General features: G+C 38.4%; 1 protein-coding gene across 1 annotated transcript in view; it reads left to right on the plus strand.

The window, feature by feature from the left end:
* The window catches only part of EBF1 (EBF transcription factor 1), a 506,142-nt gene that overhangs the window by 20,505 nt on the left and 463,987 nt on the right, over positions 1-21,650 (plus strand). The window contains exon 6 of the mRNA XM_042782192.1: positions 5,752-5,820. Within this exon, the coding sequence (XP_042638126.1) occupies positions 5,752-5,820 (69 nt within the window). The remainder of the gene's footprint in view (positions 1-5,751; positions 5,821-21,650) is intronic.

Here is a 21,650-nt window from a genome sequence, read left to right on the forward strand (position 1 = left end):
GGTGACCAAACAAATTAGGAAACTAAGTCTAAGTCCCAAACTAATTGCCTGCTTTTGGGGACAAATGCCTATTCTGTGCCTGGCATTGTGCCTGACACCTATAGTTGCTGTTGTTAGGTGTTCTCAAGTTGATTCGGACCCACTGTGACCCCATGTGACAAAGTAGAATCCCCTCATAGTGTTTTTTTGGCTTTAATCTTTATGGGAGCAGACTATCAGCTCTTTTCTCCTGCAGAACTGCTGGGTGGGTTCAAACCCTGCTGTAGGTTAGCAGCTGAATGCTTAACTGTTATGCTACAACACATATAGTGGGAGCCTAGAAAACATTATTTTGAGTGAAAGAAAGCCTATTAGTCACATACTGATAAAGACATAATTATCATTGTGATTTTTAGAATTTATATAGAAAGTTTTCCCTTTAGATGCTTTTGTATCTGTTTCATTTACTGTATTGTTTCAGTGTGGACAATCTTCAGCCTTAAACAGAGTGAATTTGTTCTCCTTTCAGCCTATGCTCATCGGTTAATGCCTGTGTTGCGTAGGGTGGAAGTTGCTATCCACCTTTCTTGGTTCTTCTGAGTTCCGTGGAAAGAACTAGGGCTTTCCAGCTTATAGAAGAACATGTTAGCATGAAAGACTCTCATGGTGAGGAAAGACCGGTATTTGCTTTGCCTGGCTCTGGGAGTTGGTGGTTCAAACCCAGCAGGCATTCCATGGGAGGAAGATGGGGCAATCTAAAGATTCACAGCCTCAGAAACCCAATGGGGTCTCTATGAGTCAGAATTGACTCATTGGCAGTTTTTTGTTTTTTCTTTGGGGAGTTAGAACCAGGAAGTGACAGGGAGATAGACTTTAGCTCAGTTTCAGGAAGACTTTTCTCTCCCCACTTTGTTACTATTTTAAATTTTTTAATCTCAAACTCACTGCTGTCCAGTCAGATTCGACTCACAGTGACCCCTCCTTGGGTTTCCAAGGCAGTATCTCTACTGAAGTAGACTGCCCAACCTTCCTTCTGAGGAGTGGCTAGTGAGTTTGAACCGCCAGCCTTCTGGTTAGTGGTCAAATGCCTTACAGAGCAGAAACTGCAGAGGTATGAAAATAAAATACATATCCTCCATTCCTCCCCATTTGCTGTTCCACTCCTTATAGGTTACCTCTTTGAATTTTCTATTCATTCGTTCAAATAATGAGTTCCTGGAGGCCGACTGTGTACCAAGCTCTATTCTAGTTGCTGGGAATATAGGGATGAACAAAACAGTCTAAGGCCCTGCCCTCATGAGACTGATATTATAGTGAGAGAGACAGACAATAAAGAAGAAAACAAATATAAAATATAATATGGTGAGCTCTACGGGGTGGTACAAATGGTTAAGTACGCAACTACTAGCCAAAAGGTTGACAGCTCTAGTGCACCCAGAGAAGCCTCATGAAGCCAGGCCTCATGATCTGCTTCTGAAAGATCATAGCCTTGAAAAGCCTATGGAACAGTTCTACTCTGCACATGTGGAACCACCAGGAACCAGGATCAACTCGACGGCAAGAGACAGCAGCAAAAACAATGGAGAAGGATGAGGGGACAGAAAGCTTGGGGAGTAGTCAGGGAAGGCCTTTCTAAGATGGTAATTGTACAGAGGTTTAAGTGAAGTGGAGGAATGAGCCACGCTTAGTGCAAATTTTCTCTCTTTCTCTCATTTTTTTTCCTCCCAGAAATAGAACTGTAGCAAGCATACTACTCTGCAACTTGATTTTCTCAATTCACAATATAATCTAGATTTCTTCCCATGACAGTAAATAAAAACTCATCTTACTCTTTTTAATTGTTGTTGTTGTTGTTATGTGCCGTTGAGTCAAACCCGACTCATAGCGACCCCTCCTTGGGTTTCCGAGGCAGTATCACTACGGAAGTAGGATTGCCCAACCTTCCTTCCGAGGAGTGGCTGGTGGGTTTGAACCGCCAGCCGTCTGGTTAGCAGGCAAGTGTCTTAGCCACTATGCTACCAGAGCTAATTGCACAAAATTCTGTATTTTTTAAAATGGGTCATGTATCTACTTTTTAATGGGCTCATATGATAGACACTATTTTGCAGCCACTCGAGGTGCAGAGCAGAATCTTGAGGATCTCATTTTGGGATGATGATTGTGTGATGCAGGAGAAACAGAAACAGGAAACATGCTGGGCGATTTTTCTTACTTTAAGTTTTTTTTAGGAATGTTAAGTAACTTCTCAGTTTCTTCATTTTGTTTTCTTTTTTCGTTCTCTCTCTCTTTTTTCCATTCCATCCTTCCTTCTACGTTTCTACCCTTCCAATCTGCCCATTTCTCTGAGTCCTTTGGGATATGCAGAGATGGGTGGTTCTTATTTACCCTGTACTTAAATTCATCTGGTTTCTCTCTGGAGTATTGTTCTCATAAAGAGACAAGGACAGTGCGTAAGTCAAAGGACCGATCTCAGGCCTGGCGTAGCCTTGCTTGAGAGAAGTGGTTTGGTATATGGAGTGAATCTTCCAACCATCAGCAATGCCTGCTTAGAGGGTCAGCTTGGCTTCCTTATGTGTTACCCTCCTCTTTCTCAGGATTATATTATTACATTTTCCCCCTAATAAATAATATTCCTTCATACAGAACCTACTTTCCTTCCTTCCTACTTCAATCAATCAAATATTTGAGCTTCTCTGTTCTATCCCAGACCTTAAACTTCTCATTCAAAACCCAAACCCCTTGTTGATTCTCACTCACAGAGACCTTACAGGACAGAGTAGAACTGCCTCATAGGGTTTCCAAGGCCAGAAATCTTTACAGAAGCAGACTGCCACATCTTTCTCCTGTGGAGCGGCTGGTGGGTTTGAACTGCTATAATTTGCATTGTGTTAAATGCCCTGAAAGGAGATAACAATAAGAACATAATTTAGGTGAAGGTGGGTGTCAGAGAGAACATCTCTGAAGAAGTAAGGAACCTATAGGCTGAGACATGGAGGGAGTGTACAGGTTAGCTAATGAGGGAACTGCCCAGGCAGGGAGGCTGGCTGGGCCTGGCCCTTGGGGTCTGAAGGAATATGGCCCATCAGAGGAATCACAACTGACCCTGTGTGGCCAGAGCTGGGCAAGGTGGAGGAGGGGGACAGGAGGTTGGGAAGTGGTCTGGCTTCAGGTCAGGTCATGAATATAGTCTAAGTGTGGGAAGCCATTAAAATGTGATTCAATCCTATTGACATTTTGGAAAGATCACCTTGGCTGTCATAGGGAGTCAAGGGTAGAAGTAGTGAGATGAGGTAGGAGACCCATATAGGGATCCAAGTGAGGAAGGAACATGACTTTCACTAGGGAGGGAGGGAATTAGAATGGCTTGAGATGTAGATGCTAGTCAACAATTATCATCATGTAAGCTGAAAGGGTCCCAGATGGCGTTTAGTCCAGGTAGAACTGCAGTGAGGTGAGAAAAAGGCCTCCAGGAGCTTGCCTTGCCCACTTGCTGTTTTGAGAAAGAAAATGAAGGAGAAATAGGTCTTTCTGTTTGTTTTCCTCCATGGGTAGGGGACATTGGACCCTGCATATGGTCTGTAAAGCACAGGGCAGGTTGCTCACACTTGGAGGAGGAGCAGGCTGGAGGAGGAAGGGGCAATAATAATGAAGCTTCCCTTCGCTGAGCCCTTAGTAGGACCAGTCACAGAGCCCAGCTTTGCTGTCTTATAGCATTGAATCTGAGCCCCAGCACTGAGAGGTGGCTATTAAAATTGCCCCCATTTTACAAAGGAGGAAATTTATATTCTATAAAGAAGAACAAAAAATATGTATATTGACTGCTAACCAGAAGGCTGGCAGTTCAAACTTACCAGCTACTCATCAGAAGGAAGGTTGGGCACTCAACTTCTGTAGTGATACCGCCTTGGAAACCCAAGGAGGGGTCACTATGAGTCAGATCCGACTTGACGGCACATAACAACAACACAAGAAGTATATAATGAGGTAAATGGTATGAAGAAAAATAAAGCAGGATAAGGGCACCGAGAGCTCTGGGGTAGTCAGGTGACACAGGTTTGTCTGTCAGACTCCAGAGCCAATGTTATTAACCACTATGCTATTCTAGAAAGTCCTGGAGATGTAGGTAGAGGGGATCAGAGTTCAGATGATGGAGTTTATTTTTTAAATACTTATGCTTCCCATTCCCTTGTTTCTTCATCTGTTTAGCTAGTGGGATAGATCTGGAGGAAATAGGTTCCTCTGAATCAGAAACTCACTGCCGGTGAGTCGATTCGCACTCATAGTGACCCGTCTTTGGGTTTCCAAGGCAGTATTTCCATGGAAGTAAATTGCCCAACCTTCCTTCCGAGGAGTGGCTGGTGGGTTTGAACCACCAGCCTTCTGATTAGCAGTCTTGTGCCTTAGCCAATATGCCACCAGAGCTCCTTTTTTTTTTTTTTTTTGAATCAGAAAGGGTAAGGCTACGCAGTGGGTGGAGTGGCTTTTGGCTGGGGCATTGACGAAGGAGATACAATTCTTACTGTTGTTTTCTGGGGAAATGAGAGACAAACAGAATAAGCAAGTTTGGAAGTTTCTCTTCTCCTCAGAGATAGAGTTATACCAAGGAAAAAGACTTCCCAACTTTAGTGAGAGCCTCCCTATGCAGAAGCATATTTCTGGTCCAGAAAATAAAGTTCAGTGTTTGTTTCTTTTCAGCAGCTCTCTAAATTTAGGCTCTGTGATTCACCATGTCCTCTGTGTGTGTGTATGAGTGTATAAGTGAGAGGGAGAAAAGTGCATGTTTTTTGAGGCTTATAGTAAGGTTAAACCCTTGGATAACTTCTTTGCATCATTGACTGATCAAATATGTGCTTTTATAACATGCCCCTTGGTGTGGTCTGGCCAGTGGGCACATTTTTTATTTGCAAACAAGTCTCAGAAGGATAGTCTTCTGTTGACCAAGAACAGTTTTCAAAAATACTAATTTATCACTTTTTGCAAGTATCTTAGTTAAAAAAAGAAATTGACACCCTAAGATCAGAGCCATAGCTGCTGGCTCTGACCTAATAAAGAATGACTATTATCAGAGCTATGCTAACCCGTGTCCAGAATGCCCTCAGGGAACCTGCATGGTGGCCAGGGCAGGCCATAGAAACCAGAGGGTATATGGACTTACACATTCCCTTTCTTTTCTCTTGCTTTTTCTTAGTCTTAATTATTGTATTGTACTTTTTTTCTCATGAAGGTAGTTGAAAAGCAAACAGTTATAGTTTTAGGATTTTGGAAAGGCTGTGGTTGAGGGAGACTTCTGCCATTTACAGAGAAAAGAGAGGAACAAGGAATCCATTTAATACAAAATGACTGAAGGGGGAGAAATCTCTCATACCTCACTATTGACGTGCTCCACACAATTAGTCTGATCTTGAGGGAAGAACGTTTGAGCCACCCACAACCCTGAATATTCTCATTGGGTAGATGCAATGACAATGTACTTCACAGTGAAGTCTTCCAATACTGTGGGCACTGATGGGGAGACCCCCTCTTAGGGCTGTCAGCTGTGGCTCCGGAGAGCCATCTCCTGCCCTCCTTCTTTGTGCAGGGAGAGGTTAAGCCTGGCCATTAACCCATAGGTGACCCAAATAGAATTTTCTGTCCCAGGGATCCGTTGATTGCCAGGTATGGCTTTGTGGTAATTCTAGCATTTGCAACCCAGCAATTTGAACCTTCTGTCTGCCTAAATGATGATTTTACATTGTAATGGTTGTACTAAATCCTTTTGCTTTTGCTCCATAGCCGCTGTTGTGACAAGAAAAGCTGTGGCAACCGAAATGAGACTCCCTCAGATCCAGTGATAATTGACAGGTAGGGACCACTCTTCTTTCACTGGATTCTTATTCCTCATTATAATGAAACACCTGCCTTGTGTCGCTCATGGGCAAGGGTTAGGAATGCATGTGGCCGAAACATGCCTGTTGGTCACAACGGAAGCTGCGCTGAGCGGTTGCAATTCTGGAGAAAGCCATATGGAATGTTATTTGAAGGCCTGTTTTTTGGATTGCTCCGGTTTTGTGTCTGATTCATGCTTCTAAAGCAATATATATACATTTTTTTCTTCTCTGACTTTCTGTGGCTCAATCCTCATGCTGTGCCAGGAAGCTTCAGAAATAAAATAATAATAGTTTGTGATTTATGAAATGTGGTTGGGTGCTTATAAATATTTAACTTTTATTTGAAAAATGTTTGAATCATTATCACTTTTAGCTACAGTAGTTCTGTTGGACGTAATCCATCTACATTTTAAGGTTTTATTTATGCATAAAAGCAGTTTAAAGAGATGTGTGGATCAAGATTTTTCTATTGTTATTTCCTGGGTTTGATTGGAGCTCCTACTGTATTGTAAATTGATTAATTTATCCTGCTTGTCTTAATTATTGTGTTTTTAAACAGATCCATATTACTAATCTGACATGACCAAGTAAATCACCACAGAACAATAAATCTATTTGAGTTGTTCGGTGCAATTTCGAGTCAGTCTGTGCACACATTATGCAAAGTCGCATTCCAAATATTCATTTTAAATTTTAATTATTGAAATTCATTGTATGGAAACATGTATGATAAACCATTTGTTACATAGTGTTACTCATTGGGAGTTAAATGGCCTGGAAGGTTTATAGATACTGTCAGTTGTCAGCTAGGGAAAGAGCTAGCACCTTCCACTAGCTGGAACAAGAATCTTATAAATGTGACTGACTGATTCCTCATTGATGAAATCAAGGGCTGACCAAAAGTCCTTTTTTGGGGGGTTTGGTAATGTTGAGCTTTGACAAAAAACTATCTTTCCAGTTCTTCATCCTTTCTGGGCTTGATTTATCATTTTTTCAGTTACAGCAACAACAACATAAAAGTATTTATATTCTTCATCATAATTTATGTCAAGAGATTGGTTGTTAATTTTGACTAACATGATTCCTTAGCCTTAAATGCAATTTTGATTGCCAAGTAGTTTTATAAAGTTTACATTGAAGTCAAATATTTTAGTTGAGTAGCTTTAACTCATAAAATTCATTAAAAACTTATTTTTGCTTGGTAAAAGAGTACTATAGCCAGCGGAAGCATGTGATTTAGAATTAAAAGATATGAAAGTTTAGTGTGTAGCCAGGCTGTGTGCTGCACTTAGAATTAGAATGGCATGAGTATGTACGAGAGCAGATTTGCGATTCAGACGACTTATTTTTCTTCAATGGAAGCTAAGTGTTCAAATGAGTAAGGTCAAAAATAAATATAACTTTAATGCTGTTTGTTTCATTTAAAATGCCATCTGTTATTTTAAGCTAGTTTCTTTTACTCCTGTATTAAAAAGAAATGATTTTGATCAAGGGACCAAATATTCACCCAAACTTTGAAACTATGTGTGTTTCGTTCTGCCGCACAGCTCCTTTTGGTTTAGATGATGACAAGAACCTTATGTTGTCACCCGCCGTGAAAATACTTTATTTATTTATTTATGTTTGTGAATGGGTTAAGCTTTTAAGTTCTTCATTTGGTTTTGAGCTGTGACTCTGATATAGAAGGTTGATATGACTGTGGTTTGAATAACATTTGATTTTGACCTGTTCCTGTGGGTTGCAATGGCTTAAGAAACTTGACTCAGCAGCGCTGTAATTAGCCCGGCCCGTGTTTTTGAAACAGGATTGTGTTACCTGGATTGCATTAGTGTGGCTTCTATTGTTGCCGCCTTGCATCTGTCCCAGTAGGGTACTTAAAACCTTTTCTTGGCTAGGGTAGTTCAAACAATTTAGGCAAAATAAGTATGCACTTTATACTGTTGGTGGCTTTAGAGATATTACTCATGACATTTATTCTTTTCATTTTTTTTTCCTTTTGGTTTGACGAAGTAGAAAACAGTGTGTAGCCAGTCTTGGTCTCTTAAGAGAGTACTTTAAAAATGGTCAAAAACCAGTGTATCTACTCAAGTCTCAACATATGTTTATTTGCTGGCTGTTGCCACTATCTCCCATGACCTATCTTTTCAAGCAGTGATGCCAGTTGATATGCAAAACCCCATTTAGCTATTTTTATTTGCATCTGAGTTTTCAGAATTTATTTGTTCTTTAGTCTGCCAAAGGTTTTAAAAGCTCCAGTCCTGTCTGTGCTGATATGTGAAACTTTCCTTCTCAACAACTAGGAGAGAGAATGACAACAAGAAAAGAACTCACACAAAGAAGGGTGCGATACAGAAAAGATTTTTCAATTCCATAAAATTGCTACAAAGAAAAAAATGATGGCAACTGTGTTTGAATCTCATAGTTTCCGATTTGATTCTATATTACTGATTGCATATCTGTCTTACGGCTTAGAGTTTGATTTGCTTTCAGATTTATGGATGCAGATCCCTGCATATTTTGTAAAAATAGGTCATGGGACCTGCATTCAGCAACAATAGTAACTGTTTTTACAAGATGCATGTGATCTGCAGTTAATAAAGCTGAGAGTAGAATCAATCTTTGGGTTATAATTTAGCATAGTTTTAATACGAAGTCACCTTTTGGGCATCCTTTGCTTATCCTTTGGATTTTAGAAGAATACGGCTATTTTTATCAGTCAAAAGACTTTTAGCAGTGGTTATTCAGGAAAACTATTAATAGGATGGATAGACAGAAGAGGCTTTCTGGTCATACGACAATGGTGCAGGGTAAGCTCTTTCCTGTGTTAAATTCTGGCTGTATTATTTGTTGCCGGTGATTTGGGGACATCAGCTTGGCATATTCTATCCAAAAAGGGGATTTAACAAAATCAGCACTTGCATCCTGTGATTTAAAAAATGGATTTCTATTTCATTCTGTCATAATATACGCATTCGACAAAATAAGACAAAAAAAAAAAAAAAAGACCCAAACTCTTTTTTATACTCGTGACAATTTGTTAAGTCACTTCAAAAACGTTTATAGGAAAACTGCAGTAAATGTCCAAAGTGTACATCTGGAGTCGACTGCCAGATTATATCTCTGCCTGATGCCAAATAGCTTGATTAAGAAGCATAAAACCTATCCTGTGTCCAATTATCCAGATATTTGGGCTGCATAGACATGGGAAAAGTCAAATGTGTTATGTTTAATAGTGGATGACCAGGAACTAATAGCAGCAAATTTCATTATGTTTGAGGTAAAGGGCTATGTGTGGTAATTATTGTTAAAGTAAAAAGTAAAAAATGACTTCTAGTTATTGAATTAAGGTGGAGATTGATTTAACATATTCACGTACTAACTCATATTTGTATTTAAAAGGTTTGCAATAAAATTCATGTTTAGAAATTGAATAAATTGTAGTTTTATTACCACATTGGATATCCTTGTGTCCTAACCTTTTTCCTTGGAGTTATCTTAGTTCAATAAATAAAACCTCATTAGACTATTCCCATTTCAACGAGTTTATTAAATTTTGCAGGAGTAATTAGCATAAGCTGTGCTAATTTTTCTGGAAGACTAATGAAGGAGGTTCTTAATTAGGTTTACTTTGTAAGAATCAGAAAAGATGATAATGACTAAAGTCACATAGGGTAGTCTGAATTGGGAACCCAGTTTTTCTGAATCTATTAAAAAAAATCTTCCATTTTCTATGTGACAAACTTCTTTTTAAATGCTTGAACTGAATAATATATTAAGCATGCTGACTGTTACTCCATATCTAGTTAGTTAGGACTGCCATTCAGTCTTGATTTGCTTCACAAAGGTCTTTATTTCTCTATCCTTGAGTCAGTAAACTGTCTTTGAGCAATGACATGGATGAATATAGATGGTCTTGCAAAAATGTTTCTTTCTTTTTGCAAATGATACTACAAGATTCCTTCCACATAAAGGCCTGAAGTTTCTGGGTAGATTTGAGTCGCTTAATTCCAATAGAGTGGCATAGAGGGTGGCTCAGTGTTTGCTTGTTTATTTTCTTCAGTTTAGGATGAGGGTGATAGATGAAATGGCTGTATCACTAAGTAAAGGGAGAACATAAGAGCCTTGCTCTTCAGTTCCCTGTATTGTGGAGGCTCAGCAATTAAGACACAATTTTTTTTTTTTTTTAATGGACATAGATGGTTAAGGATAAAATACCGCCTCAAATTGTGTCCTCTTGTCTCATGTGAATTCAGACACAGTCCTTTCAGGATATAATGTGGCTTGAATAATCTGCACATTTTGAGTTCTCTACAGTCAATATTAAAAACATGGATTTTTAAAGTGTGACAGCTAATAAGCCTATAAAGATTTTGGGTTTGTGTATTGCAAAATTAACAGCTTTCTCATGTTTTTCTTCTCCATTTATAAGAATCTTTGTAACTATGAGATCTAGGCCTTGACATGCAACATTAAAAAATATACACATTTTGTAATAAGAAAAACCTGGTCTGTTTGGAATTACTATACTTCAGGCCATGCTTACCCAAGGATCTCCTAAAAAGAAAAACAAAAAATATTTTACTTGATTTTGTTTTCAAGATTTTCTAAAGAGCTTCCATATATAAATTACTTTCATTTAGATAACACTACTAGGTTTGTTTTATGGTTAATGCTTGAAATAGAATCTTTAGTAATGAAAACATTAGAATGCCCTTTTTTACCTGTTGATTTCTATGATGCGTGTTGTACGGACAGAAAAATTTAACCACATTGTTGTTGTTGTTGTTATGTGCCGTTGAGTCAAACCCGACTCATAGCGACCCCTCCTGGGGTTTCCGAGGCAGTTATCACTACGGAAGTAGGATTGCCCAACCTTCCTTCCGAGGAGTGGCTGGTGGGTTGTTCAAACAGTTTTATTTAACATGCATTCTTCATCTAAGAGATATAAATGCTGTTGTAAGACTTCATAGAAAGAAAAGTAGTATTGTATTGTTCCACCATTAAGCTAAGGAGCCCTGGTGGCACAGTAGTTAAGCACTCAGCTTCTAACCGAAAGGTCGGCTGGTGGTTTGAACTCACCAGCTGCTCTGAGGGAGAAAGATGTGGCAGTCTGCTTCCATAAAGATTTATAACCTTGGAAATCCTGTGAGACAGTTCTACTCCTAATTCATAGTCCTAAAGGGTCACTATGAATTCGAATGGAGTCGAAGGCAAAATGTTACCACCAATTTTCTTTATTAAATGCACCCAGTATGTTTATATAACATATATGTGTATCTACATAGTAGGAAAACAACAGTAAAACTTTAAGATGAGAGACTACGTTTTTGTTTTTTGTTTTTAAACCATTAGGTAGGGTAAATGAACATATTTTCTAAGATTGTGAAGATATCTGGGTCCCCTCTGTGTTTTATCGTCAGCGATAAATCCCAAAATCATTTTTTTTTCTTCCGTAAAAGCCAAGTACCTCGACTAACATGGACATAACATGTACTTTTATGAAAGTTGTAAATGAGGCTTTTAGTAAGAGTTTGATGGCTTCATTTCACTGACCTTCCCATTGTTCTTATTTTGGTCTTCACCCAGTTTTTAGAAGGACGAAGCACTAAACATTATTCCGCATGATACACAGATGACGTCTGGGGCATGAAGAATCAGAGGTGTGAATTTATTTCCCAGAGTTCTGATAAAACTTTTATACCACTGGATTTCCTAATCTTGTGTGTTCCATTAAAATAAAAGGACGAGGAATTCACCCTTTAAATTGCCCCAGGTAAAAAAAAAAAAAAAATTGCTCTCCTTTTTGGTGGATTGAGAGGTTTGCAATTTTTTTTTTTTTTCAAAAATGAAAAGCCAGCCATCAACACTGAGCATGAATTTACAGTTGTTTATTAACCCTAGTGTATTTAAACATTTGTTTTCTCAGTGGGAATTCATATGTGGTTATTAGCAGTGAGACTTATGTAATGAGTATCATTCTAAATTTTATCACATATTGGATAAAACCATTCTGAATAGCAGATGAGCCCTGTACATGCATGTGCAGTTTGCTACTGTGATAAGAAAATAACTAATACAATAAGCTAATAGCAGTCTACATTCCATTTGCTATCAGCTATTCCCAAATCCACAACCAGGATACATTAAAATGCATTTCAAATATGCTGACAATATATCTTAATGCAGAGTACTTTCGCTTGGTATAATACTACTGCAGACACTGTATAATGAACAACAGTGGTTTTCCTGTAAAGGAAATAATGGCAGCAACTTCCAAGAAATGTGTTTAACGTAACTTCAGAGAATCAGCAGTGTGTATGGTGTCAGTTCGTGGTGTGCGTTTTTATCCCATGTCATCATAACTTTGCTTTTGTAACAGTTCTGGAAAAATACAGAAAATCAGTGCAAAGTCCTCTGTTATATTCACAACTTTGCACAGTTTGTGATTAGAATATACCATTATATTAAATGCATTTTTACTTTTCTAAAAGAGGTTATTCAGAATGGAAAAAAACAGAAACAACACAAACCTCCCCACATCATTCATAAATTTCTCTCATTATGGCTCCGTTTCAATGACTTTTCAATCATGATTATTTTGATCTTCACTCGGTTTTTAGAGGAATCAACCACTGCACATCACTCTGTGTGATACGCAGGTGGTTTTCCGGGACATGAAGAACCAGAGGTGTTGGATTTATTTCCCATTTTTATTCCATGGCATCGTAACTTTGCTTTTGCAAAAGTCCTGAAAAAATACAGAAAGTCAATACAAAGTCACCTGTTGCCTAACCAAACTCTCTAATAAAAATGCACCAGATTTTTTAACTCTAGTTAGAGGGTTCTGAATATAAAGAGATGATATTTTGGCCTTAATTTGCATGAGAAGTGACCTGAAGTAGACTAATTCTTCTTTCTCTCCCTCCCTTCACCCCATCCCATTCCTCTCTTTACACATGGTGTAACTATATACTGTTCAGGACAATATAAAAAGTGACCCAAATACTCATATTGCAATCAATGAAATATGGTGAACAGTACAGGTTTGTCTTTGGTTGCTTGATGCTTTTAAAGGTGTGGGCAGATGAAGATAAATCTCCCTTGCAAATTATGTCTCCAGTTACAAGCCTTTGTCCAGAAGCAAATGAAAGTTTTAATGTTACAGTACTTACTGTAATAGAATTTTAATTGCATTCGTCCTGATAAAGTGTGAAGCTGAATGTGTGTTTGTGTGTTTATGTGTGTATGTGTACTCTTCATGGAGAGGGTATCAAGAAACTCACTGCCATCAAGTTGGATCTGACTCATAGTGACTCCTCCTTGGGTTTCCGAGGCGGTATCACTACAGAAGTAGATTGCCCAACCTTCCTTCCGAGGAGTGACTGGTGTGTTTGAACCACCAGTTTTCAAAATTAACTCCAATGTCATATTTTCCATGGGAGGTCACATATAAAGTAGTTAAATAATGCTAACTTAATGAAACTGATTCTGGGGAAGAGATTACCACTGGTGTTTTATCTATGTTATGTGTACTCTGCTTGTCAGTAGAAACAGAGTGATCATCACTGTGCTTTGGGAATTTTTATCTTTGAAGGTGAAGTGCTTGGTTCTAGTTCCAAATATGCCTCTAAACCTTACTTGCAATTACTTAAGTAGATAGACAAGCTGGCAAATTCTATAGCTTGATCCTACACAATGACCTCCAGGATGGCATTTGATAACTATACCATCCTGCTAACTGTTTGAGGCACAATAGTTTTGTAATGTAATATAAAAGTAATAGTGTTAGCCAACACATACTTAATAAGATATTGTCCTCACTATTGCCATATGCTACAGAGCAGCCTCTCACTCGGTGGGCCTTTTGATTCCTCTCAATAAGATTATTTCAAATACTCTAATCCTGAATCATTGACATGAATACAAAAGCCTAGTGACATCTAATAGATGCCTCTTAGCTTTGCTTTTCCTCTTGTTCCTTCCCTTTTTCTTCTCTTTTTACCTGACAAAAAGCTTATAGACACTTGGGCTGTGTCTCTTGGTAGCAGCATGGGGGGCTCCTCATGAAATATAAAGGAGGAAAAAGGACTGACAGAGGCCCGATAAGCTACAGAGTGAAGGGCCATAGATTAAAAGTAAATGCCAGTAAATCCTACCCTGTACACTCACTTGTTCTTTTATTGTTTTCCTTAACACTTTCAGTGCCAGTGCAGAGTAGAAAGAGAAAATCATCAACTTACGCACATACTGTTTTCATCTGGACATGGTCACTCTGCATATTTTATAGGGTTTTGGTAAGAGTCTTAAATTTTGGCTCATGTAAACATTGTGTTAGAGGTTGAAAAAATGCCCCTTTAATCAATATCAAGAATCCCTCATGAACTTTCTTGCTTGTTTGCTCTTCAATTGACCAAATATTGATATTGTATGTGAGTTGTGGGGGAGTGGAGGAGTTGGGTGGCTGGTAAGAAGAGTCTTTCTGCAGGATGTGGACACTGGGGGCTCATGACATGACATTTTCAAGGTTGAAATTACTTTTTCTCCTCCCACCCTGACTTTTTTTTTTAACTAAGGGACAGATGTTAGGCTGTATTATTTCATGATATTAGCTTCTGGTCTTTCCTGGTGTTTCTCCCGGTTAGTTCCCTGAACATGCCACGCGCTCTGGTCAGTGTGCACTGACTTACACTCGGATGGCGCACATTGAGGAGTTAGGAGCACAGCTGGAAAGCTTTCCTAGTGGTCAAAAGGTCACCCTCTACCTTTCCAAAGCAGCTATGATTTGACTAAGGCTTTTTTAAAAACTACATTTAATGGACAGACAAGCTAGCTGCTTGCAATCTGTTTATTATTGTGAAATACAGAAACTAGTGGGATTTTCCTCCCTGTTTTTAATATACCTTTCCCTCATTAGTATCTTGAGCTGTAATAATATTTAAAAAAATATAATTTTTAGTATAATCTTGGAAAACTATTGGCTGAAGTCCTCTCACAAAAGGCAAAGTTAGAGTCAAGAGCCCTGGACCTGAGTCAGGTTTGCCTTCTCTCACTTGTATATGGGTGCGTGTGACACACACACACATGCTCACACACATGCATACACTTCCCCCCCACACTCTTTCACTCACTCTCCTTACAATGGAAAAAAGAAAGATGAAAAATGTGCGATCTCTTTTTTATTAGAAAGTGGTTTAGAAAAGAAAGTTGGTTAAGGATTAACCTGTGAAGCTGTTATCAACAGTGTTGAAAGCCTGTGTTTCTTTTCACAATGTTAGTGTTTTCTTATAACCAGATTCTAATCTCAGATGCATGGCATACATCTAAGAATATCCTTAAAAAAATAATTGAGTCCTTCTTCTTGTGGCTATCGAAGTGGGAATGCTCCATTCTGGCTGTCCACATGTTCTCACATAAAGACCAGCATTCAAATCCTGACTCAAGCTTCTTAAAACAAACAAAATCCCTGACCACTGTGACTTAACGTTCACCGATATCCGAATCATATTTGAAAATATTTAAAGCACGTTAAAGGGTGATATTTCAGAGAATTTTCTTCACTGATGTGTGAGGGTTCAGATTAGCCCTATTTTAGAGATCTGTAAACTGAAGCACACAGCCGAGGGGATATTCACTTCCATAAAATAAGTTAGTCACAAAGCAAAGTGATCAGAAGCTCCATCTCCTAGCTCTTAACTAGATTTTTGCTTCTCATCAATTGTTGAGTAAAAATCAGTTTTTCATACATTTTCAGCTGACCCTTGAACAAAGTGAGGGTTTAAGGGAGTGTTCTGGTTACCTAGTGCTGCTCTGACAGGAATATACCACAAATGGGAATGCTTGAACAAACAGGAGTTTATTCTCTTACAGTTTGGAGGCTTTAAGTCTGACTTAAAAGTGTCAGGTTCTAGGGGCTGGGTGAAAGCTCCTCAACTTTGATCTTCAGCTCTGCCTCCTGCTCCCGGCCCACTGAAGCTTGAGGCTTTTCTTCATTCAGACAGCTGCTGGCTGCTGAGGCTGAGAAGCCCAAGGTTGACAAGTAACAAGGCACAGTCCCGATATTACCAAATCACACAGCAGGCCATTAATTCAAGTCCATTGTAGTCCCAAGGTTGGCAGAGCATGGCAGGCTGCTGAATAACAACATGGCTACATGCAGGATCCAAGTGTGCCATAAGCTAGAGACCATTCCCAAAGCTGCTTCTTATATATGGGAAGTAGACCACATCCCTAAGACAGCTACTCAGCTATTCACAGTAGATTCCACCATGGAGTTGATTACTAGTCTCATCATAGAGAATACTACATCCAGCTGCCCAGCCACTCAGCCAGGCCCATCCAGGTTGAGACACACACTTAACTACCACAGGGAGCCAACTCAGCCCCATGCCATTGAAAAGCCAATATAACTTTTGACTCTCCCAAAACTTAACTACTAATATCCTACCATTGACTGGAAGCCTTACCAAATATACTATCAAGTAACGTAGTTCTTGCTGTACAGTTATTAGATTTTCACATGAAGATACTCACTATATAGATAATAGATAAGTTTATTAACTTTATGACCTGATGAGCAGGCTGAGGAGGAGCAAGAAGAAGACGGTTGTTCATGTTGTCCTTGGCAGAGGCCAAAGAGATGGAGGATGTAGGTGGAAGGGAGGCAGAAGAGGCAGTTACACTATTTATAGAAATATGTGGAAAAAAATCTTCAGATAAATGGACTGTGCAGGTCTAACTCCTGTTGTTCAAAGGTCAACTGTATTTTATTTTCCTTGATATCTACAATTCATTCTTTCCATGAATTACTCTGTTTGTTTACCTAACCAGTTCTTTTAGTAGATGTTGCACTTAGCCTTTCATATTAAAAAAAAAAAAAGCATATATTATATATAATTATTGTGTCCTTTCCTGAAGCAGTAGTTGGGATGTTGTGCCCTCATTTAATTCGATGAGTAAGCCACTGTGTATTTCATTGAGAAAGAAATAGACACTACACAAAAACAAATCTTCAGGAGAAGAAGGCATAGATTTTGGAGTCCATTAGCTATGGATAATATTTCATTGCTACTTACTAGTACTTGAGCTTCAGCACTCAGCCTTCCTGTTTTAAAAGTGGGAAAAGTCATACTTATTTTGAAGAGTTGTAAGGGTTACAGTACCTAGCACTTGGCTTGGGATGTATCAGGGTAGCTATTAATTTGATCATGATGTATTCCATGTGGATGCTTATTCTTAATATGATCATTGCCAAGAAACTTTCTTATTGGTTAAATTGCCTTACTGAGGTGTATCAGGTATTATCCCTTGCATGAGGATTCATTCATGTTTTCCTTTCCACAGAATCTTTTTGAGCCTCTATTACATGGCAGGCAGTGTTGTGGGGGTTGGGATACAACAATAATTATGATAGATATGGTTCCTGCCCTCATGGAGTGCTCAGTGTGTCACAGTAAACAAAAAACTGAATAAGTTGGGATAAATAGTAAGTATAAACAAAGAATATATTGATTTTTTTTTTTCTTTTTTAAACATAGAAGAGTACTGTTTTTGACTGGGATCATGATAACCATATCCCTGCGTTAAAGCTGTTTTTACCTCATACGCAGTGGTATTGAACTTGGGCATGTCCATGGCTTTATTTCACTTTTGTGAGGCAGTCTACATGTTAGTTAAGAGTACAAGCTATGGCATCACATTATTGAGGATCCCAACTCTGTCAGTGCTAACTGTGAAACTGCAGGAAAATTAACTTCCTTAAACCTGAATTTCTTCATCTATACAGTGGGCAGGATAGTAATAGTTCCTACTTTATAAAGTTGTGCTGAAATGTGTAAGTTAATGCATGAAGAGCACTTAGAACATAACACTTGGTACACATTACATATTTGGTATAAGGTGGCTGCTATTTTTAAAATAGAGGCTGGAATGAAAAGCTAAGACCCTTTCCAGCTATGGAATTCTAATTTAGTCCTCTGTGATATTGTCTAGCACACCGAGGCAGATGAATCTGAGATACCCCCAGAGGGCAGTGACCATTCTAGTTTTAGTCTTTGCTGTATACCTGTACTTAGCACAGTGTTCGTAGCAGGTGCTTAGGATAAGTGCTTTCAGGAAATGAAAGAAAGAATGAAAGGAGCTAGAAATGCAATTGTTGAATCTGGTGGTCTCAGCTCTCAGCATAAAGACAGGCTTGTTATAATCACATGATAAAGTGAAAAGACACTGCTATTAAAGAATGATGAGAAACGGAAAATGTAAGATAAAATATTAAATTTGTTACACTTAAAAATGTTAATCTTCACACGATTACCATGCAAATCTCCTCATTGCCTAACTGTTTAATTGATCAAGTAAATCATGGAGCAGACAAGTAAGTGAAAAATCCTGCTGTTGACATTCTCACAAAGCACATTTTCAAGAATATATTCTGTTAACTAGTGTGTCTATTACACAAGATAACGTGGTTTAAAAAACAAAACCAAACCTCATAGATCACATCCTTTACAAGCAAGCAGATTTCAGAGTGTGGAGGAAAGCTTTATTTCTATGTGGCAACTGGCCATCTCCCCTCATTATGTCAAACTTGAAATCAGTGTTAGGGTAACACATGTTTAACAGTGCCTTTGTTTCATACCATTGTTAGAAGACTTAAGAATTCATGATTTTTCTTTTAGGGAAATAGATTATTGACATGCTCCTCCAGTGATTGAAGAGTTAATGAATTGTCTTCCCCTCACCACCCCCCCCAAGATGCATACACACACACACATACACACACTCCCTATCCCAATCCCATCATGTGCCTGGTTGACTTTGAAAGAAAGGGCTTGAAGTTGCCCACAGGGCATCCCTTTTCCCAGCCTTCTCCAAGGCCACCTGGGCAGACTGGAGCTTGCCTCCTGTCCTTAGGACACAAAATCCAATCAGGCACCCTGGCTGCCGGTCCCTCTGACCTGCACAAGCTGGGAAGAGGGAGGAGAAGCAGACGTTCCCATTTGATAGGCTGCATCTTTGTGGCTTTAGGGGGCTCCTGCATCTATGCCAGGAAGGAAGTTCTCCCTCATTTTCAAGATAAGGTGTCATTCATGAGAGCAATGTGCTGAACTAATCAGGTTAATTGAGAGGCCCTGAATCGTCCTCATTGAGCCGATCTCTTCTTCCTGTTAAAGGCAGATAGTGCAGACAGAGAGATTACACATCTTTTAGTTTTTTTCCCCAAAGCCCATGAAATCTGCAGACGGGCACAGAAAGTAGGTTCAGCTGAATGTCACTCAGGCTATTTGAAGGCGACTTCTTGTTACAGAACACGGTAGCATTAAAAACAATAATAATAATGACTTTTCCTTGCATTTGAGAGAGAAATGCCTTGGAGAGTCTGATATCTTCTTTGTTTTTTTTCTGTTAATGTTAAGAGAATCTTAGTGTTTCAGATAAACCAGGAAAGGCTGTTGGTGGAAGAATCTAGATAGATTCTGCCATGACTATTTTGTATAAGATTGAATCTTAAAAAAATATCTTGTGATGTCGTCAGTGACAAGTACCTTCTGGGGCTGTGTTTAGATTCCCTGGCTTCTGAACTGGACACTAGGAGCTGTGGGCCCTCTAATTGCATCTCAGGCCTCCCCCTGGAGCAGCCAAAAGAAGAAAACAGAGCTGGTGCAACCAAGCTATGTACAAGGCGAAGGTTTCGTCTCCCTCTTCTCCACTCAAAACGATTTGTCATAGTTTAATTTTAAACACTACCATTGACTATTCTTTCTTTTTAACCCTCCTCTTCCTCCTCCCTACTTTTTTTTTTTCCCTTGGAAGTTCCAGGAATGACTTTAATTATCTCCACAATCAAATTCTCATTGCTGCCTCCGTGAAAGTGTGTAGTCATAGATTGCAGGGATTATTTTCTTTAGCACTTGGGGATAGAGAAACCAGTTGTTTCAAAATGAGAACCAGCTGGTGCCACAGAGCCCTCATTTAATGGGGAGCCACTTTGTACACAAAGCCTTCGCTCAGGTCAGTCATTATGCCAAACCCCAAATCAGCAGTGTTTGGTCTATCACCCTTTATTAAATGTCGAGCGAGGAGTGATTTAGCCAGAATCATCATAATAATAATAATTAAAAAAACACATCCTGCATCTTTATTTTTGCCTTGGCTAAACACCCACGCTTGGAAGGAGTATTTCTCAAACTTCTTCATATGGTAATTATAATTGCAGACCTAGTTTACCAGCACTCTTTCCCTAGATGGTGATGTGTGTATCTTTAACCCTCTCTAAATCTAGAAAATAAAATTAAGCTCATCTTTCTATATAATCTTTTATCTGACAAGCACAGGAGATAGATGAAAGGTAGATAGCCAAGTTGTGGGTCCCATTAATAGAACCAATTGGAGGGCAGAGATAACTGCTATTATCAAACATCGTTTATGCCGTCCTGTAAAATAAGGATGAGGGTGATCTACTATATATTTTTTGCTGTCTTTCTAGCTTGTACAATTTGGTTTGTTGTCATACCCTGTTAATCTCTAGCAGCACGAAATTCCATTTGAAATGAGGGGAGTACTCATTTTGTAGTTGACTGTACAAAATACTTTTGAAACATGAAAAGAAGGAAAAAAAAAAAAAGACACATAAACCCATGCAAGAGATTCAGTTATGAGAATGATTTGTTTTAAAACTCAGATTGCATTATTTTAAGGTGAGCTAATATTTGTGATTCAACCTTTGGTAAATCAGGGTTTGTAGAGTGAAAGAAAAAGCAGTTGCACATGGATTAAAAAAAACTAGTTTAATCTGATTTTATACTACAAATATAAAATTGCTTTGCATTCCTAACAAAAATATGTGGCTAAATTTTTTATTATCTTTACAATAAGATAATTTGAAGCAAAGATAAACATTTAGAAATTATTCTCACAGAGATTTTGGTCAATAAGCTGAGTACTGACATATGCCTTTAATTCCTTTTTTTTTTTTTTTTTAGGATTTCCATATTGAGACATGGTTGTGGGTAAAATCTTATCTGATGATTTTTATTTTGTTTGTTTACCAACTAGTTTGACTACATGTTGACTCTTTAGTTCAAACTGTAATTCTATTGTATATATCCTGAATCTGTATTTTTTTTTTTTAATTCTGTGGGTTTTTTAATATAAAAAACAAATAACTGTTATATTTCCAGTCACTCAAATTTGAACTGAATTTTACTTCCTGTTTCAAAGGTCAAGGCAGGCTGACCTCAACAGCAGTGTGGAGGCTGCTGAATTATTCATATCATTGACTTTGTGTCAGCTTCCACATTTGTGGAGAGGGATGTTTTATTCATTTATCTCATTTAGGGTTCTTCTCTGCACCTGTTTCTACCATTAAGTACCCTGTAATTTGCATTTGATGCTAATTTAGTTTCATATCAGCCTGGTCCCCCCTTGTTAATTTAATTTTCTAAGACCCTTTTCATTACAGTAGAACTGTTTTCCTCTTTAAAGCAAACATCTATACAAGTAATTGTATAAACTGCCTTTTAAATAATATCTTTTAGAAGATTCCATCGTTTAATTCTTTAATTCCTGTAATTAGCCACAGTTTGATTAATGTTTCAAAGGGTTAAATTAAAATGCAGAATTACTCAAATGCATACTTGAATAATTTCTTATATGCAGCAGTTTTAGCGTTGCAGTGCTCTTTCTGATAATTCTCAGAACAGTATGTCTTTACAGCAGTCATTTTCTTTATTTAGTGTGCTGTTTAGTTTACTAATAGTAGTTTCTTTCAAATCATTGTGCTTTCAACATCACTTGGGAAATTTTAGT

The sequence above is a fragment of the Orycteropus afer genome, unplaced genomic scaffold, assembly GCF_000298275.1.
Source record: "Orycteropus afer afer isolate SDZICR_OR568_19922 unplaced genomic scaffold, OryAfe1.0 scaffold00257, whole genome shotgun sequence".
NCBI classification, from domain to species: Eukaryota; Metazoa; Chordata; class Mammalia; order Tubulidentata; family Orycteropodidae; genus Orycteropus; species Orycteropus afer.